At 38.4% G+C, this 12,060-nt stretch overlaps 1 protein-coding gene across 2 annotated transcripts in view; it reads left to right on the top strand.

Annotated features, from left to right (window-relative positions):
* Nucleotides 1–3,968, top strand: part of LOC143019016 (protein Star-like) — an 18,048-nt gene extending 14,080 nt beyond the window's left edge. For both annotated transcript variants that reach the window (XM_076174715.1, XM_076174716.1), the window contains exons 6-7: nucleotides 594–809; nucleotides 2,638–3,968. In XM_076174715.1, coding sequence (XP_076030830.1) covers nucleotides 594–809; nucleotides 2,638–2,799 — 378 coding nt within the window. In that variant the 3' untranslated portion in view covers nucleotides 2,800–3,968. The remainder of the gene's footprint in view (nucleotides 1–593; nucleotides 810–2,637) is intronic.
* The last annotated feature ends 8,092 nt before the right edge of the window (nucleotides 3,969–12,060 follow it).

Consider the following 12,060-nt stretch of genomic DNA (forward strand, 5'->3'; position numbering starts at 1 on the left):
GTGTGCACTTCTGGAGACTTAACAATTATATCATTGGCGAAATATTACTTACAAAGTGGAATAGGGATTTGGTGTATAGAAAGGTATTATCTTTAAATACATCAAGTCCCTATCCCCCCTTATAAGGGAGGTATCCAAGTCAAAGACACGCACTCACTCCCACCCAATCCACTCCCATCCACCACCCTGTCCCCCCTCACATCTTAGCTCCTCGTGGATGAAGGTTCATTCCTGACTCCTGCTCACTGCCCGGGTCAGAAACAATGCAGCAAAGCACTAATACTACTATCAATAACAACAACCACAATATCAATAATATTGATTATAATAATAATAATAATAAGAACAATAGTATTGATGATAATAATAATCATGATAATAACAAAATAAATAAGTATTAATAATAATAATAATAATAATGATAATAATAATAATAATAATAATAATAATAATAATAATAATAATAATAATAATAATAATAATAATAATAATAATAATAATAATAATAATAATAATAATAACAATAATAACAATACTGATAATACATTTCCTTCCGCGGTGGCATCGACCCCCTGCGCCCCTCTTGTCCACAGGTGATGTTCGAGCAGAACTTCAACTTGGGCAAAATCGCCGGCGTGGGGTCTCAGCATGCAGCACCGAAGGCGACCCACACCCTGGTCCAGTGCCTGCCCTTCTACAGCATCCTGGCGGCCCTCAACGTTTCCACCGTCCACTACTTCAGCCTCGACGTCGAGGGCGCCGAGCTCGGTGTCCTCCGAACGATACCTTGGGACAAGGTCGATATTCAGGTGAGTTACGTCCTAGGTTGTTGAGTTCGGAGTTGTGTATTATGGCGACAAGTGCATGGCGTGGAGTTATGTGAGTGTCTGCATGATGTCAGTGGAGTCTAAAACCAGTAACCATCTCAACTGGATTATTAACTCTAAGTTCCATGCAGTCAGTTCTTGACACCCCTACGGACCAGAGTCACGCGACATTCTCCTAAGAATGAAAATTAATCTTTATTAAGAAATAAGAAATAAATAGATTTCATTTTCAATTCCCCTCCTTCAATCTTCCCTTTATCGCCTCCAAACTCCACCATTTCGGAGCACGATACTGTCCTCATGACTAGAAGAACTGGTTACTGCCGATGTTATATCTTTTAAAACCCGTGTGTGTGTGTGTGTGTGTGTGTGTGTGTGTGTGTGTGTGTGTGTGTGTGTGTGTGTGTGTGTGTGTGTGTGTGTGTGTGTGTGTGTGTGTGTGTGTGTGTTGAAGAGGAGATGGCAGATAAGGTTGATGAAAGAGTATTAAGATGGTTTGGACACATAGAAAGAATGAGTGAAGAAAGATTAGTAAAAAAAGGTGTGAAAGGCAGAGGTGGATGGAGTGAACTTGAGGGGACAACCGAGGATGAGATGGATGGATGGGGTGAAAGTGGCGTTGAGCAAGAGGGGAATCTCTGTTAAGCAAGGAAGGGAGAAGACAGGAGATAGGTGTGAGTGGAGAATGGCTGTGTATAATGATACTGTGATGTAAGTTAGGGTGGGGAATGGTGTGGGTTAGGGGGTAGTTATGTGTGAATGATATTTTGACACAACCCGAAGATATTTCTCCCCGTCTTCTATTTTTCTACGTTAAGGGACGGAGAGGGGAGGGATAGCCGATTAAGTGAAGCGGCCTTAATTTGGGTGTGTTGTGTCTTGCTGCATTACTTCTGACCCAGGGCAGTGGGCAGGATACAGGGATGACCCGTCATCCATGAGGAGCCAAGATGAGGCGGAGGAAAAGGTGATGGATGGAATTGGAATGGGTGGAAATGAAATAGGTAGGAGTGGGTGTATGCCTTTTGACTTTGGCTACCTCCTTGGTAAGGTGGAAAAGCCCTTTGTGTGTATATACAGTATATATATATATATATATATATATATATATATATATATATATATGTTGGTGTGTGTGTGTGTGTGTGTGTGTGTGTGTGTGTGTGTGTGTGTATTACAAAGGATTACAAAGGATTTTAAAGGTGGAGCATGCCGACAGGAGACCTTTTGGTCCATATCTAGGTCGGATGCGAAAAAAAATCATAATGATAATAAATGAATAAATAAAAACTATAATAATGTAAATAACAAATAAAATACATAAAAAATGCATAGGTATAGTTAAATAATAAACAAATATAGTTGAATAATAAACAAGGTACAGTTAAATAATAAACAAGTATAGTTGAATTATAAACAATATATATATATATATATATATATATATATATATATATATATATATATATAGATAGTGTGTGTGTGGGGGTGTGTGTGTGTGTGTGTGTGTGTGTGTGTGTGTGTGTGTGTGTGTGTGTGTGTGTGTGTGAACATCCTTTCTCTTTTTATTATCCCTTTGCAAGCAATCACCATATATCTTAAATCCATCAAGAGACTCACTATGGACTTGGATCACATGCTGGATTGACAGCATATATATATATATATATATATATATATATATATATATATATATATATATATATATATATATATATATACATATATATATACACATATAACGTTTATGTTTTTGTTATGGGCTGTAGAGGACCGACATTTCTATCCTGTAATTTGATTCTCTTTGCAGACCCTGTCAGTGGAATTTCTTCACGGGAATGAAGGAAAATACGCACTGAAGAGGTACATGGTGAGACAGGGCTACCAGGTCTTTTCTGAAGTCACCAAAAAATCTAACTTGGCCAATGACTACATATTTGTCAAAAAGAATCTTTTGCCACGCAGACCATAGAAAAATGTGTGTAAACGTTCAATATTTATTTCATTAAATGATTGAAAAATGTTGAAACAGTGTTGGAGTTTAAGGAAATATGTTAAGGAGCATTTGCGTGCTTGTTTAGAATACAGCCTTTTTCTCAATGACGTCTAGTCGTCTTGTGCAAAGCCCCAGTCACACCAAGCTTACGACCTGTTTCCGACCACCTTCGACCGAAATCAAGCGATCTGTCGTCGACACAAAACCTATGCAAGGAATTGAAATGGAAAAAGTGAATGTGGTTGATAAGATGAAAATCTCTGTACTGGGGACTAATTAGTGTGTGTTGTAATCTATCTATCTATTTATCTATCTTATTACCGACCACCAGCGATTTCCCTATGGCAGGGCCGTTGATCTTTTCAGAAATCTGAATAGCCCAATGGGCCGTTCGGAGTGACGCAACCGACCTCCATCTTGTGACACTCAGGTCTCGTGCTAGTCGACAACATTGAGAAATTCCGCACACGCTTTTCCTCTCTTTTGAGTCGAAATTACAACGAAAATATCAACATGTGCAGAATAAACTGCCCGAACGCCCAAAGAAAATATTATGAACGATCTTTTCACCTGAGGTTCGATTTTGAACAATTTTATTTCCATTTTCAGCAGTGTTATTCTTGCGTTCGTGTAATCTCGTGATGTATACAATCACGATTGCATGTGCCTATCTGTAGAAATCTAGTGATGATTATCAGAATTCGCACTAGAAAGGCTAGGTTAGGTCTAGGAGAATAACAGTATTGCCGTTCTGTATTAGTATATATATTTCATTCCACTGCTGGGGACTGAAGGGTTCTGAAAATGTGACTTGAACCACCTGCATGCTATCCGCATACATCATCTTTCCAGGATTTGCGGAGATGATCAGCTCCGAAACAAGTTGACAAAGTTCATTTTACATAGATATGAGCAATATTTCATTTCATACCTTCGCACCTTCAAGAAACTGCTACAAATAACCATAGTGAATCTCTTGTCCATATGCATCTATTTATATGTGTATATATACATATATATATATATATATATATTTTTTTTTTTTCAATTGAGGGGTTAATAGATGTATCAGATCTTAACCGATTCAAAATGATGTATAAATGTAAAAATAATTGTGGAAGACAGAATAAGTAAAGAAATAATGAAAAGAATAAACAAGGAAAGAAAAGACATACACACACACACACACGTACACACGCACACACACACACACACACACACACACACACACACACACACACACATATATATAATATATGTATATGTATGTATATATATATATATATATATATACATATATATATATGTATATATATATATATATATATATATATATATATATATGGAAGCAATCACATTACCGTGATACAAAAATGCAAAATAAACACAGGAGAAAGGAAACTTGTAGACAGTAAGTACTTTCGCATATTACATTTTCAGACTAAAATGTCTATGCCTGAAGATGCAATATACAAGAGTACTTACTGTCTACAAGTTTCCCTTCTGTGGTTATTTTGCATATATATATATATATATATATATATATATATATATATATATATATTTTTTTTTCTCTTCCCTTCTCATATATAAGAATGGACGTTATCAGTATACATAAAGAAAGAATTCACTGGGAAGATATCGCGTTTCTTACCCTTTACATAGGGTGACCGGTCATAATGTCCTAAATCCAAAACGTCTCTTGGTCAAAACATCTCATCTCCTTTTCTCAATCGTCTCATTTCCATTTCTCACTTATTACTTGCGTTTATCCTTACATAGAGCTCAGTGTAAAATTACTCTGCTGTTTCCCGCCACTTCCACATTCAGCGGGAGTCATAACATGGCTGCCACTCGGCTTAACCCTTTAAACTCCGATGACAAGATGTCTTGTCATTTGGTCAAATAAAACAAAAAATCATAAAACACCAAAAGGTTTGATCAAACACCAGAAAAATATGACGTCAATCCTCGCGCGGTCAAGCCGCATCAGATGATATTCGGATGTACGGGCCGGCGCGAGGCCTACCATATCCGGTTTTTCGTATCTACACCACAAGCGGCTGACATGAGTTGAATGGGTTAAGATAGGGTTACATTAGTCAACGATAAGCTAGTTGTCCCATTTTTGCATTCGTTCGTCCTATAAGTTGTTACACGTAAGTCAAGCCTTACAGTGTAGAGAAATTCCCACCAATCACATAAAAGGAGCTAGAGCAAGCCCCACCCTCTATCCAGAACGAACAACTCTCATTGGCAGAGCTAATGCCTATGTCACTTTCTTTCTCAAATATTTTATCTCAAATAATTTTTGAACGACTCACGATCTCTCTAAAATTCATATTTGACGATCTTTGCATATCTTATAGACACACGCATGCACACACACACACACATGGACATACACACATACACACATGATCCAACACGTGATCCAAGGCCATGGTGAATCACATAGATTATCGAGCACCATGCAGAAGATATTTGTCATCCATAGAAAATGGTAAATGACGGGCTGACTCAGTGAGAGAGATCACATCCCACAGCGCCTCTTGTGGTCGTATTTTCCCTATTAGAGCATGGGTAACTTCAGTGTTCCACACTATCACAGCGAAAAGTGTAGATATTAAGCAAATGGTGAGAAAAGTTTTCACTCGAAAGAGAAATTACCAATGTTTACATAGTGCAGTATTCAAACGACTGTTTAATTATTGCCACAATATATATTCCATAAAAAAATTCTATTTCAAGATAATTTTATACTATTAAATAATTTATCTCTTATTACTGAATAAGTTGTATACATACATTTCAAATATGTAAATATGAATACTATTAACATATATCATTAGTTTCCCTTGGATCTCTTCCGAGGTGTAGACCAAGGTCTAAATATACAGGTCAGACCGTTTACATTCTTCTGCGCAGCTTCTGACGTCATTTGGCTGAGTCCATTTTCTCTTTGTGATACACTGAAGAAAACTGTGAAACGCCAAGGAAGACAGGAACTATAATATTTTATATATTATATATATATATTATATATCATATATATTATATATTCATATATATAGACAGGAACTATAATATTTTATATATATTTATATATATATATTTTATATAATATTTGTCAGAATATAACTAATTGCGTGGAGCAGTGCGAGCGAAGGCAACGTCATTTTTGAACGACGGACCAGCTTCAACTGACAGCTATAGGACCCGCTAACCCCACTTTGAGCAGCCAGGTGACGTTCACGGGCCCGCTGCGCCAACTCCCTCGAAATTCGGTCGGAAGTGGTTAGACCTTATATTCTTAGATCTTGGTGTAGACTACAACGGTATTGCGTTGGACGTCCCTCGGCTTGGATTCCAATCCTAACCCTCCAGCGTTGGAAGAAAAACCCTAGGCTCCAACCCATCCGTTGATTAGTGTAACCGTACCTTTAACAGAGCGTATTGTCCAATGAACTATCTAGTGGTCAAAGCCCAGAGCGCATACGGGTAGTACACACAGTCTATTATGAAACAGCTGACAAGAGATAACAATGTGTGTGTGATGTCTTATCTGCGACATTTTGTGAGCAATCAACGGCTTAGGTGTTATCTACGAGCAGAAAGATAACACAATGTTGCCTCTGAACTTTAGAATCTAGCTGTATATCTTTAACGTTTCCTTGTAGTCGACATGACGTCACGTCGTTCCAAGACGATCTGTGATTTCAGACATGTGCATTTGTATGTAAAATACCCTTGTAAATATATGAACAATTACATTGGTAATGTGTGATAAATAAAAATGAACATTTATGTCGTTTTTCCGTATCAAAACGTGTCAGAAAAGACACCAAAGTGTTGGAATTTACGGTCGTTTGCATTTTCCCATCGTCGATGGTCCCAAATAAATATAATTCGCGTTAGAATAGAACTAAGAACATATGAACATGAAAATTAAGGAGACTACAAGAGACCATAAGGGCTACACTAGGCAGTCCCATGTCCATTGCCACCTATCATCCCCACCCATAAAGTTATCTAACCTTCTTTTAAAACAACCGATAGCTTCAGTGCTCACTACGTAGTTACAATATCTATTCCATTCGTTAACCACTCTATTGGTAAACCAGATTTCGCCTACTTCCTTCTTAAATCTAAACTTGTTGAATTTAAACTTATTACTGTGAGTTATGCCCTGTTGTCTGCATCACCCTTGTTAAAGCCCTTGATCCATTTGAACACCTCTATTAGATCACCCCCGCATTTTGTGTCTTTCCAGAGAGTGTAAATTAATGCGCCAAGCCTGTCCTCGTAAGGTAAATTTCTGATCCTAGGTATAATTTTGGTCATTCCACTCTGTACTTATTCTAGTTAATCAATATCCATTCTATTTGTCGGAGAACAAAACTGTACAGTGTAGTCAAAGATGAGTCTAACGCAAGAAAAAGTTTGATAACTACCTCTGCACTTTTATTTGTAATCATCCTAGCAATGACTTCCAATGCTATGTTAGCTCGATTCCTGGCATTAATGCACTGTTTCCTGGATTTAAGGTCAGGACTCACTAGAACTCCCAAGTCTCTCTCGCATTCAGTTTTCCCTAAAATATGTTATCTAAGCTATATCTGCTTCCTGAGTTGTGTAAACCTACGTTTAACGCAGTGCACATTGAGATATTGAAGTTCATTTGCTATTTCACCGAACAATTTATTTAGACCTTCCTGCAGAATCCCTGACCTAATTTGGCGTCCTATTCTAGTGCCGCCCGCAAACTTACTAATATCACCAATAATCCCATTGCCTAAGTAGTTTATGTACATAATGAACACTAAGGGACCCAAAAACGAGTCCTGGGGAACTCCAATAGTAACACCCCCCTCATCCTAGGAGAGCCCATATGAATAATTGTCACCCTGTCGAAATCTGGTGTGACGATTCTTCATGTGATCCCAAAATCTTAGTGGTCCCTCTTTTTTTCTGTTCTTTGTTATTTTTTTTTTATTTATCTATTTATTTATTTATTTATCTATTTATTTATCTATTTTTACATTTCATCTAGACAGCTGACCATGCTATTGGCTTGTATGTGACCTTACCTGGGGATCCCATACGGTTACCGGTGAGAACGTCCTCGGATCATAACGTACTCATTTTTCTGTTTCCGAGTGGGAAACTTGGCTGACGTGTTTCAACAGGCAGGTATGGGCTGACCATGAAGGGGTCAAACAATGATATATCGAATAAGGTGTGCGTTTGTTTTTACAATGTTTGTAAAAATCATATTCAGAATAAAAACCAAATACACAATGTAATACATCATTTTTATACAATTATCAATATTGGATACATTTTGAAATTTAAGGCAATACATGTATATTGATAAAAACAATATTGAATAAGATATACATTTGGTATTTCTTTTAACCGATAATCTCTTCGGGCTCACCAGGTAGCGACGGGGAACGGCATGGCGAGGGCATCTATTCAGTACCATCCATTCCAGGCAGTGTCATGACATGTATGAGATGATGCGGTCCCCTAATTAGACCGTCGTCCATAATGAGACCGAGGACGTTTTTGTCGCCCGAACCCGCGAACATTTTAAATTGACACCTCCCATACCTCCCTCCGTGACCCGTCCTTGGTCTAGACCTCTGACTGCGCTAATGACCTCCGGGCTGACAAAGTATCTGGCCTCATTATACTTTTCACATACGGGTTGGCCTCGTATGTGACCAGTGGTCGTAAATATATATATATACTTTTTCCAAAATTGGCTCTCCAGAAGCCAGGAACTAGAATGTGATTTGTACTGTTCATTTTCCCCATTTCTTATTAAATTTTATTTCTTCACGATCACTAGAGCCTAGACTATTACCCACTTACACGTTTCTTGTTATATCCTCATTGTCAGCTAAAGCAACGTGACATTTAAATATAAAAAACGAGCAACTGCAATGCACTATTCACCAAAGAAGAAATATGTCTTGGAATTGAAAAGATAATTAAGTAAACGCTATCATGGAAAGCTAATTGTCCGGATTGTGCCATTTATAGCCAGTGCATAGTTCTTTCTTTTCAATTGAACTAATCCCTTATGGGTCATAGTTTCTTTTAATAATAATAAAAATGTGTATATCACATATTAAGCTTGGTATGTTTGTACATTCTTTGTATATTGTATTTTCATATCTCGTCATCTTTTCGTGCAGTCCTACGCAAGTCCTATGTTGTTAGCCACAGGTCTAACACGCTGGAAAAAACGACATTAATTTTCTCTGATTGTGTTTGTATGTGAAAGGCTCATCAACGTTTCCTATCCTTTTTTTCCCTAGGGAATTACATTGATAAAGAATACCAAAGGGAGATTTTTCGGTATACGAGGTCGGATAAAAAAAAAAGGGGGGGAATTTCAATCGAATCAGTTGGAAGCTTATTCCAAGCGTTGACGATGCGGCAGGCAAAACTGTTTCTACCTACTTCCAGAATAAATATACGTTCTGGCAGCTTCAGGCCACTATTTCTCGGCCGGATATTCTGGGGCAGAGAATGCTGTTGATGCAGGAGACAAGGGTGCGTCATCGCTCCAACACTGCCACTGTTTTGTCTTCTCTCCCTTGAGTGAGCCATTATATTTAACTTAAACTTCCTGAGCTTCGCCGATAAAAAAAAAAAAAAAAGAGTAGTCGGCCGTCCGGGGAGAAAGAATGCTTCAGGCGCTAACACTGAGTGCCTATCGGGTGTTCAACCTGGGCCTGGTTTGACGTATCTATGTCTCATTTACAATATCCCGGCACCCTGCACAGCGGGTTTGGTGATTGTGACAAGGGTAGGTTGCAAAGCCTCAACCATATGAGTCGCTTTTGGTTACCATGCATTTAATACATATATCTATGACTTCGCCCTCCCATATCCTCACCCATTACTGGGCCCAATAGTCCCAAGGGTCACAGGAGAGTATACGCACCCACCACCTTGACACTAGGGGAAGACAGCCGCGGGCCGTGCAGTGTCGGCTCAGGCGGTAGTTGCTTGACACAAGGCATACTTAACCCAAATATTCAAGTCAGGTATATCCAGACGATTTGCTTTTCCGAGCCAGGTTGGGGGTGGGGGGCACCCGTCCTGGCTTAAATAAAATACCATAGAGGAGCGTTGCTAGCCCTACAGGGGCCACTTCAGTACAACCACAACACTGGGACATCATTCAGCCTGCAGGCACTGTAAGAATGCCACTCACAGCAAACGCGTGGTTTAGTGACCCATAACGTGGTTTGAAGGCCATTTACTAGAATATTTCTTCTGTCCTTGTGGTGGTTTCCTTTTACCTCCAGCTGGGTGTCCAACACGTCCACCTCACTGGCGGGGGACCAGGTTTAGTCGTCGACGAGCTAACCATGCGGCAGATGGTATTGGGTGACACAGTACAGAACAACACCCTCACCTGGCAGCACCTGACCGAAACACCCATCCGTAAAACGTTAACTCACCATGTTGGCCCGCCAACAGCAGGGTTTTGTTAAAGTAGGAAGGTCAGAAAGTTTATTGAAAAGGGGAACCAGAAGTGCAGACAATAGGATATGTTTGTCAATGGTGCAAACAGAGCACTTAAAGCACTGGATACCGTGCCCTATGTAGTATGTGTAGTAATTATTTATAGGCTTTGTTAAAATCGTGTACGGACGTTTCAGCCTAATGAAATTGTTGGCCCCATTCGTGTATACCGCCTTTAAGTGATGTATTTTTTCAAAACTTATTTGGCTCCACCAGGGAATTTTTGGGTCACCTGAAGAACTGTTACTCCAGAACGTCCACCTGAAGGAACATCACCCCAGGATAGCCCACCTGAAGAATTGTCACTCCAGCCAACATCACCTGAAGAATCGTCACCCAATTTTGGTTAGGTTAGGTACGGTAAGGTTAGGTTAGGTTAGACTGGATAAGGTAAGGTTAGGTTACGCCAGATTAGGTTAGGTTAGGAATTGTCATCCTAGGATAGCCCACCTGAAGAATTGTCACCCCAGAATAGCCCACCTCAAGAATTATTACTTTCGAAGTCTGGGGCGACAACTCTTCAGGTGATCCGAATTTTTAATCCATTAAATTATTATAGACAAAGATCTTGTGACTTCACAAAGGGAATATTCAAAGTATTCTACAAAAAAAAAAATCTATTATGAAATCGAGGTATATTTTCACTTTTAAGAAAATATTTTTTGGCTTCACAAGAGAATTTTAGTCAGTCAAATATATAATGTGTTAGGAAACTGTTTCTATTCTCTATTCTAAGCGGGAAAAAATATTTATGTTATTCCACAGGTTATGTCACTCCTGACCTGAGGTCAACTGCTATTATTTTTGTATTTGGAGGGCCTTCCCCAATGGAGCTGATCTCAATATATTTATTTTACATTCCTCATTGATTCAAAATATTTTATCTAATTTTATCATTGATTATAGAATTCTACACAGATTTGAAATTATCCAATAAAATAATAAAAAAAATAAGTATACTTTTTAATTTAAAATAAATGTAAGTGTTTTCTTGGTTACTAATGAAAACATGCCAAATGTCATTGGATATTGTTACAAAGCAAATTAACTGATTTTTATAGGGTGTAATGGTGTGTAAAAATGAGGCCGAAACGTCTGGGGTTGACAATATCATGAGGCCGAAACGTCTGGGGTTGACAATATCATGAGGCCGAAACGTCTGGGGTTGACAATATCATGAGGCCGAAACGTCTGGGGTTGACAATATCATGAGGCCGAAACGTCTGGGGTTGACAATATCATGAGGCCGAAACGTCTGGGGTTGACAATATCATGAGGCCGAAACGTCTGGGACCTAAACGTCCGAGGCTAAAACGTCCGGCATCCTGACAAAATAAAAACTGTTTATTTACGTAAGAATAATCATATGACCCAAGAATGTACTTTGGTGAATTTAACATTACCAACATGGATAAACATCTAATAAGAATTAGCTGCGATTTGCAGTGATTACTTCTCTGGTAATGCTAGTGTAAACACTCATCAACCATAGTCACTATGATAGTGACGAAAGTATAATGAACGGAGGTCATATATGAAGTCTATATACATTACTTTTCCATTTGTTTTCACTGTGTAATATAATATAATCAATATAACATAAATATAGTATTATTAACCACAGTGTATTAGATAAGATAGAATATAATTCTTTTTTGTTGTGACAATTATTCTTACTCGATTCATCGT

This window comes from Oratosquilla oratoria, chromosome 36 (assembly GCF_046742065.1).
Source record: "Oratosquilla oratoria isolate Oo_2021 chromosome 36, ASM4674206v1, whole genome shotgun sequence".
Lineage (NCBI taxonomy): Eukaryota > Metazoa > Arthropoda > Malacostraca > Stomatopoda > Squillidae > Oratosquilla > Oratosquilla oratoria.